This window comes from Mandrillus leucophaeus, unplaced genomic scaffold, assembly GCF_000951045.1.
Source record: "Mandrillus leucophaeus isolate KB7577 unplaced genomic scaffold, Mleu.le_1.0 Scaffold322, whole genome shotgun sequence".
NCBI classification, from domain to species: domain Eukaryota; kingdom Metazoa; phylum Chordata; class Mammalia; order Primates; family Cercopithecidae; genus Mandrillus; species Mandrillus leucophaeus.
In genome coordinates this window covers 649,308-665,813 of record NW_012103388.1, presented here as the reverse complement: position 1 = coordinate 665,813, position 16,506 = coordinate 649,308, and the positions used below count along the sequence as shown (strand labels likewise).

At 39.4% G+C, this 16,506-nt stretch overlaps 1 protein-coding gene across 2 annotated transcripts in view; it reads left to right on the top strand.

Moving 5' to 3' along the window:
• TAF4B (TAF4b RNA polymerase II, TATA box binding protein (TBP)-associated factor, 105kDa) overlaps window positions 1–16,506 on the top strand; it is a 175,942-nt gene that overhangs the window by 97,648 nt on the left and 61,788 nt on the right. For both annotated transcript variants that reach the window (XM_011988045.1, XM_011988044.1), the window contains exon 13: window positions 5,584–5,640. In XM_011988045.1, the coding sequence (XP_011843435.1) occupies window positions 5,584–5,640 (57 nt within the window). The remainder of the gene's footprint in view (window positions 1–5,583; window positions 5,641–16,506) is intronic.

Genomic DNA, 16,506 nt, shown 5'->3' with positions numbered 1-16,506 from the left:
CTCTTTTATGCCCTTGACAGTTGTCAATAGTATAAGCCTAACTTTCTGTAGGATGACCTTCAACCAGGGCTCGTCTGATATTTCCTTATGATTTGACTTAGGTCAAGCATGCTTGGCAGGAATGCACAGAAATGCTACACTCTTCCAAGCTGATCATATCAAAAGGGTCATATTGGTACCTACTAGTTCTCTCCATTTTAAACTTGCCGTCTCCCACACTTCTTGTTTTTTATTTTTATTTTTTTGAGACAGGGTCTCGCTTTGTTGCCCAGACTAGAGTGCAGTGGTGTGATCACTGCTCACTGCAGCCTTGACCTCTTGGGCTTAAGCAATCCTCCCATCTTAGCCCCCCAAGTAGTTGGGACTACAGGCACATGCCAGCACACCTGGATAAATTTTTTAGTTTTTTAGAGATAGAGTCTCACTCTATTGCCCAGCCTCATTTTTCCCTTTGTAATCAATTAGTTTTTCATAGGAAGGCATTCTAAGATCATGCCAATATCCAGTTCCTCATCAAACCTCCATTTGTTAACCATAGCATCTGTTGTGATGTCTGCCTAAATCAGCTACCTCTGTCATGGTTGCAAAATGTCAAATCTTTATTCCCATCAACTCTCCTCTTTTTATTAGCACCCTACCATGTGGAAGAGCTTTCTTTCTTTATTCATATTAGTATGGGCTCATGATTTCTCTTTGTCTTACTAGGTTGTAATTCATTACTGTCATTTATTTTGTTGCTCAAATTGCCCCTGAGTGGGAGACCCTTTCAGCTGACCCTTCTATCCCTTAGTCATCCATCTTCTGTCCCTCCATCCATCACTCACTTTCAGGCACAAGGCACTCCAGGCCCAGCTTATACTTTTCATGCTTTAGCCCTGAAATCAGCCATTTCTCTAAGAAGCCTGCCTTCTTTTCAGTTGAGGATGACATTCAGAAACCAACCTTAGGTCATACAGTATACTCATTGCTAAAAGGGTGTCATTACATGTAAGCCCTTCTCAGTGGGCAGATCTAGGAAATGTATATATGGTATGTGTATATGTACACATATTTATATATACACACAAATGTCCATCTGTAACTATTTGTGTATCTATGTATGTATTATAAAACCGTGAGTTCATATGGATACCTGCAACTGCAATCCAGTGCCTCAGAGTTCTTTCTACCATTAATCTCTCCCTGTTTGTAAAAACGTTCTCCAGTCTTGAGAAACTTGGCTCCCATTATCCTTGATATATTTAACTTATGTTCTCTATCAGTTATTTAATCGATGTGACTAATCTCTCAACTAGCCATGCTGGCTGACTCCTCTGTCTGCTACTACTAAATTCCCCACCCCATTTCATTGTCTGTGTAATTGGCCACCACGCTCACAGACCCATTCCTTGATGAGACCTCCACTCCCTCACCACCTTGTATTCTTCACCACTGGCCTATACCTTCACATGCCCCAGCTCCCCGTAAGGATATGGGGCACCACAGCCTTGTCACTGTGCTGCTTCCTGCTGTCCCACATACTCAGTCCCCACATTGACACCCACTGCCCTGGGAAGAGCAGCAAGATGGGACAGAAAGATGCTCTTTCTTGAGCCTTCAAGTGTTATAAGTAAGCACTTAGTCATTGTAATGAGGTGGATTATTGGTATTTTATTTCCACTTACTGTGTTGTAAACAAGGTCATAAACTATTAAATACTAGTTTAGTTATTATTGACTATAATAATGTATTATACTTGCTCTTTATCTCCTTTGGCTTTTCCTTCTTTACCAGACGTCTAAATGTTGGATTTAGTAGCCTTCAATCCTATGCCACCTTCTCTGTCTTCATTCCCTCTTAAGTTTGTATCTCCATTTCAGCGTGCATTACGAAAATCTGGACTCATACCATTAACTCCCTACTTGACATGACTTCATTGGCTAATAGTTACTTCAAAATTAATATGTCCAAAACAGCTCCTGTTATTCCTCCCCCCTAAATACCTTTTACTCTTATAGATTTTCTTGACTCAATAAATGACACCACCGTCTTCCCAGACATTCAAGCTGAAAAATATAGGCATCATCTTTAACTCTATTCTGTGTCTCCTCTCTCCCCACATCCAAACCACCTCCTATATTATTTCTAAAATGTATCCAACTTTTCTTCATCACTATTGTCACTACTCTAGTCTAATTCATCTTTCACTTGGACTTTTATACTATCTTCTAAGTAACCTTCTTTTCCTTCTACAATCCGTTCTTCTATTTCTCCTACTATGGTCAGAATGTTTTTATAACAAATCATGTGTGTCTCTTTTGCTTAAAAGCTTTCAGTGGCTTCCTGTTGCACTTAAAATGTAAACTTCCTACCAAATTTTCAAAGGCCTTATGTTATTTGGCACCCACCTACCTCTCTGAGCTTGCCTTGTCACCTACTCTGCTCCAGGCACACTGACCTTTCTGATCCTTGAATGTGCCAAACTTGTGCCCAACTTAGGATATTAGACTTCTAACTAGGCATGTTGAATTGACCATTGAGTTCTCTTCCCCTAAATCTGCTTTTTCTTAGATCTCTACACTCTTAGAAAGTTGCAGTTACCATCCTCCAAGATGCTTGGGCCAAAATCCCAGGAGTCATCCTTGATTCCTCTCTTTACTTCATCACTGACATCCATCCTGTCAACAAATCTGATCAGTTTTACCTGCAAAGATATGTTTAGAATGCAACCATTTATTATCTTCTGTGCTTTGATGCTAGTCCACGCTGCCCTTATCTTTCCGGTCAGCCTCTTCTTCACAATAGTTGTTTTAGGGCAGTCTACAAATTGCTCTGTGTGCCTTTGCATTCAATCTTGGATCCCTACAGTGCATTCTCTACAGAGTGGCCAGAGCCTTTTTTTTTTTTTTAAAGTGTTACATCAGTGGCATCTCACCCCTGTGCTCCTAACACGCCAGTGGATTTTTGTTGTTGTTGTTGTTTTCCAGATGGAGTTTTGCTGTTGTTGCCCAGCCCAGGCTAGAGTGCAATGGTGTAGTCTTGGCTCACTCCTACCTCCGCCTCCCGAGTTCAAGCATTTCTCCTGCCTCAGCTTCCCGAGTAGCTGGGATTACAGGCACCCGCCACCATGCCTGGCTACTTTTTGTATTTTTAGTAGAGACGGGGTTTCACCATGTTGGCCAGGGTGGTCTCGAACTCCTGACCTTTGGTGATCTGCCTGCCTCAGCCTCCCAAAGTGCTGGGATTACAGGCGTGAGCCACCGTGCCCAGCCCAGTGGATTCTTTTTATAGCTAGAATTAAACCCCCAATTCCTTATCATGGCCTACAAGGCAACACATGATCTCCAGCCTTTCTCTTTCAACTTTTTTCCATGCTTCAACCACATGGGCCATCTTTCTTTCCTCGAGTATGTTCTCATTTTAAGGCTTTAGCAATTACTGTCCCTTCTGCTTGGAATGTTTTGCTCCAGATCTTTGCATGACTACATCTTTTTTGTCATTTAGATCTCTACTCAAATATCACTTCTCATAGATGTCTTCCTTACCATCCTAGCTAAAGAAGTACACACCACACTTATCTTTCCATCACATTATTCTATTTTCTTTATTTTTGTTTTTAATTTGATTTTTAAATTATATATATTTTATTTTTAAATTGTTATTATTATTATCTTTTTTTTTTTTTGAGATAGGGTCTCGCTGTGTTACCCAGGCTGGAGTGCAATGGCCCCATCTCAGCTCACTGCAACCTCTGCCTCCTGGGTTCAAACGATTCTTGGGTCTCAGCCTCCCAAGTAGCTGGGACTACAGATGCATGCCACCATGCCCAAATTGAATTTATTTTATTTTGAAACAGGGTCTCATTCAGTTGCCCAGGCTGGAATGCAGTGGCATGATAATAGTTCTCTGCAGGCCTTGATCTCCCAGGCTCAAGCAGTCTACCCACCCACCTCAGCCTGCCGAGTAGCTGGGACTGTAGGCACGAGTCACTACGCCTGGCTAATTTTTTTAATTTTTAGTAGAAATGGGGTCTTGCTGCATTACACAGGCTGGTCTTGAACTTGAGCTCAAACAGTTCTCCCACCTTGGCCTCCCAAAGTACTGGGATTACAGATGTGAACCACTGCCTCTGGCCTATTTAATTTCCTTTACAGCACTTAACAGTGTCAGCAATTATTTGTTTTGTATTTTTGCCCATCACTAATATTTTGCATATCATAATGTGTTTCATTTTTATAAAATTATTTATTTTTCTCTTCTTAAAATGTAAGTTACTTGAGTTACTACAGTTCCTTTATCATCTGTCTCCAAGGGCTAGAACAGTGGCATACAGAGTAGAATCTGTACTATGGATGACCAGTATAAATATTGGATGACTGACAAAGGCTTGATACCGAAATGTGCCCATTTTATGTTGGGGCAAAATATTATATACACATCCACATATATGTATATACATAATGCATATTTTAATATAAGTACATATATACACAGACTCATTCTCTGGTGAGACTATAACTAGAATAATAAAAGGGTTTATCGTTGGCTTGAAATGAAATTTTCTTAGTAGATTGGGAACTAAAATGAAGAAAAATTTTACCAGCTTTGGGTTGAATTTTGTGTAGATATTTAAGATTTTTGAAATTAGTAGGCACTCAAATTAAAGATTGTCTCTTATATTTTCCTTTAACCAAAGGTTCTGGTAAATCAATAAATGTATCAGGTAAACTTAGTAAATATGAAAATACTTTTAGCTTTTTAGTTAGCTCTCTAGTTAATAGGTTAGTTAGCTAAGGTTGCATTTTATGGAACAAATATTCAGATTTATAAGCAGTAAATAACTGTGTCATGATGAGAAAAAAGAATATGCATATCCTAAACATGTTTTCCAGTAGACTGATGTTCATGGTGTCAGAAATAAAGTTCCTTACCCTTTGTTCCATCATAGCTTGATATATAGAAAGCAACTCTCTTTTTATGCCAGTCCTGTACTATGGAAGGCGACATCCAATGAACAATTATTGAACATGGTGCACAGCATTCTATTAAGTGCTATAGAGGACCCAAAGATGATAAGATATTTTAATTAAATTACTGAGATGTATTTTCTACTTACAATTTTAGAAATTATACCTTTAAAGAGAGAGATTTCGTTCAAGGTTAGTCAGGTTCTTGATTTTAGTAGTCCTTGAAATACCGTGTGTTTTCCCAAATGGCTTCACCTGAAGATCAGCCAGTATTGATTGTTTTTATTCATTTAAACCAACAATTTTTCTTTTTTTCTTTTCCTTCATCTGTACCACCAATTTTTTAGTTTTCAGTGTTCCTACAAGAACAACGTCATGCCTCAACTGGACCTGACTGACATTGTTAGCATCATTTTCAGTATAAGCTTCCTCCAGGCTAGAACTGCAGCAGCCAGCCCAGATGATGAGGGGGCGGGGGAAACCAGGGTGGGAGTGCAGCTAGACTGGATTGAGGCATTTTCCCCTGGAGCTAAGATATTCAATCACAAGAGAAAATTGTCGTTTATTAAATATTTAATGGCAGCTTTGGTGTTTAGATACTAGTAATTTCTACTAAAATTTTCTTTTCCTTTGATAGAGTCGTTCTAATAAAGAAGATCCAGAACAGCTGAGATTAAAGCAGAAAGCCAAAGAGGTAGGACTTTCAAGTTACCATGCTTGTCTTTGTGTTTGAGGGAAGGTTGGCAGCTCTCTCCTGGCAATTAGGTCAGGGTTTATTTTGCTGTTGCATACCATTTGCAGAAGCCTTGGGGAAGGACAGGAACTGCTAAAGGCAAGGGCAGTACTTCAAATGAGGTCAATGAGTTATGTGCTCTCTTTTTAAAATTTATTTTCAAGGCTTAGGCCTGTCTCGAAATGGGTCTTTGTAAACTACAGCAGTATACTTAGAGGAATATAATGTGAGATTTAAAAAAAAAGAAACTTTTGAGATTTAGCATCTGGGATTGTACAATAGGCTACATTTTTCCAGGGTAATTGTTCGTTTTGTAAATCTGATACTGCTTATAATTCTTTGGCTGGGAGGCGGTACTGGGATTTAGTTTTAAATGGAAAATGCCTCTGGCTTTTAATTTTCTAGGCCCAGCAGTTTTCTGTTCTGGAATGGAGCCCTTGTTTCACACAGTTCATGTTTAGCTGCAGGGGTTTTAGTTTATAGCTTAGACTGGTTAAGCTTTTACTCCCAGAGGCCTCTGCATAGCAACTGTAGAAATCAACAAATAAGTTCATTTATGTCTGCAGCCTCCTCTCAGTAGCTGACTTTTTACATTTCCCAATATCCATTTCCTGACTTTTCTAGCCCCAGAGAAAAAAGCTCCACTAATTGGAGCTTATTTTAATTGAGCCTTAATATTGGATCTCACTGGAGTTGCCCCCAGAGCTGCTGAGAACAGAATGAAATGAAAGTACCTAAGGTTGAAGATGCGGTGTGTGTATGGGTGTGTGTGTGAAATTTTTCACTTGACCTACAGATTCTTTTCCCTCCTGAATAAATCATCAAGCCTGTTCACATTTCTGATTAAGGATCTGACAGCAGACGATAATAAAGACAATTGAGGTGTGAGACGTGTGATATGGAGCTGAAGAAATTGGTTTCTATAGTTACTTCACTGATTTCATGCAATTTTTAAGGATCTTTGTGCTAAATAAGAGTGATTTTCTGAGCAACCTTTTCCCTTAACTGTGCCTCTTGAACTATGAAATCTGTTGTTGCTTAACATTGCTGCAGTTGGCTCCTAGGTGCCAGCAGCAGCAGGTTATTTATGAATGTTTTAAAGGCCCTTATTGTTTGGATTCATGTAGGAACTGAGGCAAAACAAGTGGAAATCTAGTAAGATTCTTACAATCAATGTGGTGTGTTTTCATTAACAGAGAGAAGGAAAATACTTGAACTCTGGGTGGAGGGATTTCAGGATTGGGACAGGGAACGCTGGAAAGGGAGAAGGCTTTAAAAAGTTGAAAGGAGAAACATTTTATTTTCAGCAACAAAATATTCCTCATACTGATGTCTTTCCAGTGGAAAATATATCTAAAAATATTAGTATGAGAACTGTACTGATAATTCTCTTTAAGCAAACCTGGCATGCAGATATTAGGGATGGGCAACCTAACGTTGCTCTGAATCATGGGTATCCCACCTTGTTTTAATTAAGGACTGACTAGATGCTTATCTTCTAATTGCATTCCCTTTTTGGAAAATATGCAACAGAAAGCTTACCCTTTTAACCTTACCCTGTTTGTCCCTCCTTCGTAAACCTTCATAAGCATCTGAATCTTAGATTAATTTTTCCTTCGACTTTGTATGGGATGGTTTTGTTTTTGTTTGCGTTTTATTTTAGTATGTTGTTTAATAATTCCCTAAGGGGTGAATAGGTGGACAACATTTTTCAAAGAAAACTGTGAGAGGAAATGTACCAAAAAAATGCCTCTCTTAATGAGAACAGGTGGTAGCAAACCTGTGTTTTTCTCTTCCTTTGCACCTCCAGTTATTTCTTTTTCCAAGCAAGATTAAAGGAACTCAATGTAACTTCTTTCCAAAATATTTTAAAAGTTTTCTAGTTGCTTCCTATCATAAATCCTCTTTGATCAAAAAAAGGAATCAAATACATTGGCCCCTTTCCAAGAACAGAGCCACTCGGTATTGCAAATGTTTGGTGAAAGTCAAATATTGTCATTTTTGTCATCCTTCTGACCCCTCGAGTTCTTAATAACTTGAGTGTTCTAAGGGGCTCTAGTTCAGAATCAAATACACAGTGATAGTGTATTTTGTTTGATTGCATAAATATTGACCTTTTTTTTTTTTTTTTTATGAGATGGAGTCTTGCTTTGTCGCCCAGGCTGGAGTGCAGTGGCATGATCTCAGCTCAGGCAACCTCTGCCTCCCAGGTTCAGGTGATTCTCTGGCCTCAGCCTCCCGAGTAGCTGGGATTAGAGGCACGTACCGCTGCATCCAGCTAATTTTTGTATTTTTAGTAGAGATGGGGTTTCACCATGTTGGCCAGGCTGGTCTGAAACTCCTGAACTCAGGTGATCTACCTGCCTCAGCCTCCCAAAGGGCTGGAATTACAGGAGTGAGCCACCGTGCCCGGCTGACCATATCTTAATAGAGAGTTGGATTGCTTGCTTGTATGGTAATTTGTGAGGTTAGCATTTAGGATGCATTAATCACTATCATGCTGGTATAAACTATGATGCTTTGGTGTATGAATTTTTGGTATTTGGCTGTCTGAGAAGTTTTCTTTGTTCACTCATGAATTTTTTTTTTTAGCACAACAGCCTTATGCTTGCTTTATTTAGAACTGATTTGTTTTCCCTTTCAAATCTACCTGCCAGGCTTGTCATAGAAAAAAGATTACTGGCTATCTTATAAATGCAGAACTTCGAAGAACTGTTTACAGAAGCTGTAGGGTTTCTTTATGCTGAGAAATGTTTCAGCAATGATATTTCTCATATAAATATTAAAAATCACAATCTGAATCCCCTTCATTCATAATCTTATCCATATTTGCTTTCAACTGACTAGAATTCTTAAGCCATGTGTAGTGGCTTACACCTGTAATCCTATCACTTTGGGAGGCTGACGTGGGGGGATCACCTGAGCTTAGGAGTTCAAGACCAGCCTGGGCAACATGGTGAAACCCTGTCTTTACTAAAAATACGAAAAATTAGCTGGACTTGATGGCGCACACCTGTAATCCCAGTTACTTGGGAGTCTGAGACATTAGAATCGCTTGAATCTGGGTGGCAGAGGTTGCAGTGAGCTGACATGGTGCCACTGAACTGACTCCAGCCTGGGTGACAGAGTGAGACTGTCTCAGAAAAAAGTAACTAGAATTTTTTTTTTCTTTTTTTTTTTTGTGAGACGGAATTTCACTCTTGTTGCCCAGGCTAGAGTGCAAGGGCACGATCTCGGCTCACTGCAACCTCTGCCTCCCAGGTTCAAGAGAGTCTCCTGCCTCAGCCTCCGGAGTAGCTGAGATTACAGGCATGTGCCACCACGCCTGACTAATTTTGTATTTTTAGTAGAGATGGGGTTTCTCCATGTTGGTCGGGCTGGTTTTGAACTCCCGACTTCAGGTGATCCTCCTGCCTCAGCCTCCCAAAGTGCTGGGATTACAGGCATGAGCTACTGCACCTGGATCATTTCTCCTGTAGTTTTTCTTTCCTCTGGTAAAGTTTTAGAGGCTCTTCATCTTTGCATTCCAGATGTAAGGACAAATTGTGTTAAACTGGACAGGTTTTTAAAAAGTATCATATAATTTCTTTTCATTCTTCCTATCGACTTCTTCTGATTTTGTCATTCTCATTTGGCACTTAAAAACAGACTGCCTTTGGACTGGCCTCCAACCCAGTCTTATTCCATTGAAGAAGTCCCTGCTGCATGGTGCTCCTATTGACCTGACAGGTTTTCTGTCTATTTGAAAACCAGCTGATATGTCTGTGGATATTCCTGTAATTCAAACGTTTTATTTTCAACTTAGAGACTGTCTTCTTTCCCTTTCTCTGTTGCCTGAAAAAACATAAGCATCCTTTCTCTTTTTCTCGCTATTATAACTTTATATTTTCTATACTAGCCCTTTCAAATTCTGAAATTTTTATAATTTTTCTAGATACTTTTCCTAAAATATAAGTACTGGCATTCTTCCATTTTGCCATCTCTTTGTGAAAGTTTTTTTAGTTGGTTTGTTTTTGGTTTTGTTTTTGAGAAGGGTCTCACTCTGTCACCCAGGCTGGAGTGCAGTGACGCAATCTGAGCTCACTGCAGCTTTGACCTCTCGGGCTCAAGCGCTCCTCCTACCTCAGCCTACCAAGTGTTTGAGACCACAGGCACATGCCACCACACCTGGCTAATTTTTAAAATTTTTCGGAGAGTCGGAATCTCCCAGTGTTGTCTAGGCTGATCTCGATCTTGTGACCTGAAGATTTGGCCTCTTGAACTGCCATAGTTCATTTATCATCCAATTATCATTCATTAGGTTCTCTTGGAACCATGAAAGCCTCACTAGGTTTCCTTCATGGATATTTTTACAAGATAACTTTAATGGTAGTATTTCTTTACTGGTATACCTTAAATGGAAAAGAAAGTATCAGAGATCCATAAGAAGATTGCATGCATACTTTTTTTTTGATGTGTAGGATCTGTGTGTTTTGAGAGACTTATTACTCTCTTAGTAGAAAGATGCCTATTTAAAAAAATATAGCATTGAACTGGAAGTAAAGTATCTTGGGTTCTAGATTCAGCCTGCCGTTATCGAGAGCTTGTTTTGGGGAAAGTTACTTTAATTCTTTGAACTTACCTCTGTTTCCTTGTATTTAAAATGAATTTAACAATTCCTGCTCTGCTTATATTACAAGATTGTCATAATTTAGGGGAAGGCGAGGCATAAAAGAAAAAAACAGTAGCTTATAAACATTAACTGTAGGAACATTTAAGGTAGATGTCATTGAGCTCTTAGACTTAAGTTTGAGATAGACCATGAATATGTTATTTCTTTCTTTCCAGAGGACTGAAAAGAAAATGAGAAGAAAAAAGAGTGTAAGGGTGACAACTGAAAAAAAATTTTTTGTAATACAGAATAACTGTAGCACATTAATATTTTACACAATTTATAAATCAAATGTTATTGGTTTAAGTTAAAGAGAGAAGGTGGCTAATTGAGATTATGAGGAATATACTTTTTTTTTTTTTCAGGAAGGTAGGCATGAATGAGTAGTGTTGACCAACAAGGCACCAGAGTTTACATATCAAATTCCAGGAATCTCAGATGTTCTGGACAGTGCCCTGGTATTGTAATAACCAGCCTTAGTGGTTGGGAGAAAAAAAAAAAAAGATTCTAAACTGTTTGATTTGGTGGAATGACTGCTAATAATTGTCTTTGAGGGCTTAAAAAAGATCTTGTATTTCGGTTGTGGTATCCTTGAAGTTAAGATAAGGTAGAATGGTGATTTTTTAAAAATTTGCAACTTGCTTTTTGGTTCCCTTGACTTAAGATTCAGCTGTTAATATTTAGGAGTTGTTTTTTTTTTTTTTTTTCCTGTTTGTTTTGTTTATTTTAGCATTTAACCTTACATTCCCTGGTAAACTTGTTCTTTTAAGTAATGATTCAGATGTAATTATAAGCATTGTTAAGAATTTTAGAGTTTGATCCATGAAATTTTCCAAAGGGTATCTAATTCAATTTAAAGTTTTACTATTTAAAACGTTTCCACTGTTTGGTGTTAGGGTTTTATTGTTACCTCTGTGTGTACTTAACTTTCATGGTGAAATCTAAGCAAGACATTATTCTTAGTTCTTTGTATCCTGAGTTCAAAACCTGGTGTGATATACTTTGTTTCTCTTATTTGTTTAGATTTTTTCCTACATTCCTATTCGGTGGTGTGATTATTTTCATTGCTACTAACACTTTCCTTAAGCAGAAAAGGAAACACATTTTTTGATTTCCCATATTGTCTATGTCATAACTATCTAGATAAATTTGGTTCTTCCTGTTAAATGTGTCCCTGTTCCTGTCCAGCCTGTCAGCTGATATGAAACTTGGTTTATTCTTTCTTCAGCTAGGGCCTCTGATTCTGCTTAATCTTTTGGTTTCTGTTGTCAATTTTCCTTTTGTTCTTGAAAATTATGTGCTTAGCATCAAGAAGTACCTCTATTGAACTTTACCTCTGAGAACTTGTGTGATCTTCAAAGTAATTTCTTAATGTTTTTTGGGTCTTCATTTAAGGCTGTACTAACATGAGTTGTACTTATAAATGAAGAGATGAGTACTTAACACCAGAAATAAAATAATCTTCAATTACTGTTGCTTAGTTGCCTTCTAGGGCACTATCTTGATTTTTAGAGATTTCTACTTCCTATCATAGAGACTGTGAAAAGAGAAATGAAGGCTTCTGCCTTTTTCATTACCCATAAAGGAAATAGTGAGCATATTCTTAAAAGAGAACCTCCCAAACCTGTTTGGTCTCTTTGGAACAAGGTGTTTGTTGCTGGTGTTGGTGAGCAAGCAAGCTTACATTTTATTAAACAAAGGCTAGTTGGTATGTAATATAACAGAAACCAATTGTCAGAATTCTGGCTAAACTATCTTTAAAGAGTTCCAGTTAAGATGGAGTAAAAACACTTCATATTTTCTCTCCCACTGAATACAACTATAAAATCTGGACAGAATGCATGGAGCAGCTATTTGAGGACATTGAAAGTTAAATAGTAAACAGATTGGGGAAGAAGATAAGAATTCAAAATACTATTTGAACTGGTGGTGAGGTTGCCACCCTCCATCCCTTACCCCCATTCTTCCTACTGCTTGATTCTAGACCTGGATACAGTCACAGAAGTGGGTGGGAAAGTGGGCTGAATCCCCAGCCGTCTGGCCAGGAGGGGCTCCAGGGAACCCGAAATTACTGGGAAGATGACAGAGAGGGAGGAGCTCAGGAAAGCAACCCCATGGATTGTGTTAAACTCCTAGACGTACTCCTGAACTACACATTTGCCATATGTGGATCTTGTTCTAATGAGCATACCAAAGCCTTTAAGAACTGGACCAACAAACCACCACCAGATCCCAGATTGACCACTGGGGGATGCACAGGACAGATCCAGATAACATCGCGAAAGCTTTGAAAACTGAGCTGACGTTGTAGCCACAGACCACAGAAGTCACCTTGGAACCTGTGGCTTGAACCTGTGTTGATTGCATGCTAAAACAAAGGTATTAACATTCTCCAAAGGATATCTAGAATACCCAGAGCTTCATAACATAATACAGTTGACATAGGTTTGAAGTGTACCAGTCCACTTATGTGGATTTTTTTCAACCACTTGTGGATGGAAAATACACTATTTGCAGGATGCGAAACCCATGTATGTGGAGGGGCTGACTTTTCATATACACAAGTTCTGCAGGGCCAACTGAGAACTGAATATACATGGATTTTGGTGTACTTCGGCATCCTGGAATCAGTCCTCCATGTATACCAAGGGATGACTGTATTCAAAATATTCAGGATACAATACAAAATCACTTGACGTGAAGGACCAAGAATATCTCAACTCCCATAGGAAGAGACAATCAACAGGTACCAGCCCCAAGATAACATAGATGTTGGAATTATCTGACAAACACTTAAACTACTATAAAAATGTTCCAAGAAGCAAATTATAAACACTCTTGAAATGATTGGAAAAATAGAAACTCCTAGCAAAGGGCTAGAAAATATAAAGAATAAAGTTATAAAATGGAAATTTAGGAACTGAAAATGGCAATAACCAAAATAAAACACATTCAGCTGAATGAGCTGAATAGCAGGATAGAAATGACAAGAGTCAATTAACCCAGTCAAACCCAGGTTCAACTCACATCATAATCAATCTCTGAAAACTATATAGATGTAGAAAATAAAAATTTTGAAAATAACCAAGGAAAAGGACACATGTCAATAGAAGAACAATAATTGCAATAACTAGATTTCTCATTAGAAAGCAAATAGAAAAACTTTTTTTTTTTTTAAAGAAAAAGGGAGGGAAAAACGAGATCAGAAGAAAGTAGAGAAAAAGGAACTGTAAACTTAAAATCTTATATATCATGAAAATATCCTGCAGGAATGAAAGTGAAGAAATAAAGAAATTTTCTGGTGAAGGAAAAGGAAGAAAATTCACTGCCAACAGAGTTGCTATAAGACAATTAAGGATATTATTCACAATGAAGTCAGATGATACCAAAGGGAACCTGAACTTCAGGAATGAAGAAAGCACAACAGAAATGGAAAGCATAATAGACTATTCTGCTTTTGAATTAAAGTATGTTTAAGTAAAAGCAGATTTGAGGACTGACATTGGCGAGATGACTGACTAGAGATGCCTGGTGCTTGTCTCTTCTACAAAAAAGGACTGAGGCAATGAATAAACAGATAGGATTTGACTAGAATGTCAGAGAGAGCGCTGGAGTGCAGTGGGTGAATGGAGACACACCTGTAAATGATTGGAAATCCAGGAGGGCAGCATGAGGGTACCTAGCATCTGCAGTCCTGTCTTCCCCACCTGGATTGGATCTGGAGTCAAGAGAGACTTCCCATTGCAGGGAAAAGGCAATCAGAATAACCTAGCCAGTCCTTGTTGCCACCACAAACACGTACAGTCCTTACTACAGGAGAATCCCACAGTCCTCAAAAGCCCTGAACCCAGTTTGGAGAGCTACCGTGAATTCACACAGCTGCATTGCCCTGAATTAGGAACACCAAGGTCAGCACTCCCAAGCTTCCATCCAGCTACTGTGAGCCAATGTGCTGCAGCACAGCACCATCTTGAGAACAGGGCCACTTCTGGAGTGTTGCCTCCACAAGGAGTCAGTAGGCACTGCACCTCTCCAGCACTGGGGCTCCATCTTCATTGCACCAAGCCCACACTCATGACTCTGAGTGCCAAAACCCCAGCAGCGTGGAGCCTGGGCCCAGGATTGGCTGTCACTGGTCCTGCACAGAAGAGAAGCCAACTCATGCTGCCCTCACTTCCAGCTAGAGGAATAGTCTGGCAGTCCCACCCAAGGCGAACCTGTTCTTGAGCTGGCCAAACTGCTGCATGCCCGCCCCTTAGTGGGAGAGGCCTTCAAAGCCTCTGAGCAGCTGACAGGCGTCTATGCTAGTGGTGTAGCTACCTTCCTGTGCTCAGAGCTTGAGAAACAGCCCTGCAGTGTCCTACCCTCCACAGATAAGCCTCTGGTCTGCCCAACAGCCCTTCGCCCACAATCGGAGTCTGCAAAGCTGCTCCACTGGCAGCCACACTCAAAGGCCTGCTGAACAACCGTGAGCCCACATCTTGGGCCTGAGAGACCGAGCCATCCTCACCAGACATGCCTTTAGGCCAGTCAGGCAGCTGTGCACCTGTGTTTTCAGCAAGAGTAACAGCCCTGTGGGCTGCTTCTTGCAGGCATGTCCTCGGGCCAGCTGAGCAACCATGTGTGTGTCCTCCTGCCCAGAATAAGAGCCCTGTAGCCCAAATCCAAGCACCGAGTTGGTGGACCCACCATTTGTATGTATATGCCTCTGACCTGAGAAACAGCCCAGTGAGCCCACACCCAGCAAAACTGCACCACCTCCACTACAAACTCAGCCCAGGCCACTGAGACATTTGCATATGTCACTAGTATGGATTACAGCTGAAGAAACTATACTACTGTGTCTACCTAGAACTCAACAAACGGACACCCCAACACCCATTCATACGAGTAAGTCTTTCTCTGTGAAACCTACTCTATAAAATTGGAAGAGGCGACTTTTCTACCACATGAATGGAAATCAGTGTAGGGATACATCAAACATGAAAAACCACAGATAAATATCCATGATAAGGAACACAATAATTTTCCAATAACAGAGGCTAATCATAGGGAAGTATATAAAATGCTAGAAAAAGAATTCAGAATAATAATCTTAAGTAAACTCTGTGAGATACAGAATACTGATGAATATTCAGTGAAATCAGGAAAACGATTCACAATTTGAATAGAGAAAATTTTATTTTTATTTGTGTCTTTTTTAGAGACAAGGTTTTATTTATCCAGGCTGGAGTGCAGTGTTTTGAGCATAGCTTACTGTAACTTTGAAGTTCTGGGCTCAAGCCATCCTCCCACCTCAGCTTCCTGAGTATCTGAGACTAGAAGCATGTGCCACCATGCTCCAGCTAAGTGAATGAGAAATTTAATAACAAGATAGATATCATAATAAAGAACCAAACAGAAATCCTACAGCTGTAGAATTCAATGAATGAAATAAAAAATACAGTTGAGACCTTCAACAATACACTACACCAAGCAGAAAAAAGAATTTTTGAACTTGAAGAGATTGAATCTACACAGGCAGACCAAAAACAAAAACAAAAGAAAAGAAGAAGAAAGCTACAGGATTTATGGGACACCATGAAGCAAACAAATATTCACATTATGGGCATTCTGGAAGGAGAAAAGAAGTGAAAAGATGTAGAAAACCTATTTAATGAAATAATAGCTGAAAATTTCTCAAGTATTTGGAGAGAGACATCCAGGTTCAGGAAGCTGGAAGAACCCCAGGTGGATTCATCCCAAACAAGTCCTCTCCTAGGTGCATTATAGTCAAATCGTCAAGTCAAAGTCAATTCTAAAAGCAGTAAAGGAAAAATGTCTATTCACAAGTAAAGGTACTCTTATCAGATTAACAGTAGATTTCTCAGCAGAAACTATACAGGCTAGGAGAGAATGGGATACTATATTCAAAGTACTGAAAGGGAAAATTTTAAAAAACTACCAACCAAGAATATATATATATGTGTGTGTGTGTGTGTGTGTGTGTGTGTGTGTGTGTGTGTGTGTATATTTTATATATATACTTTATATATATACTTTTTGGTTTTTTTTGAGATGGAGTCTCGCTCTGTTGCCCAGGCTGAAGTGCAGTGGCATAATCTCAGCTCACTGCAACCTCCGCCTCCCAGGTTCATGCCGTTCTCCTGCCTCAGCCTCCCAAGTAGCTGGGACTA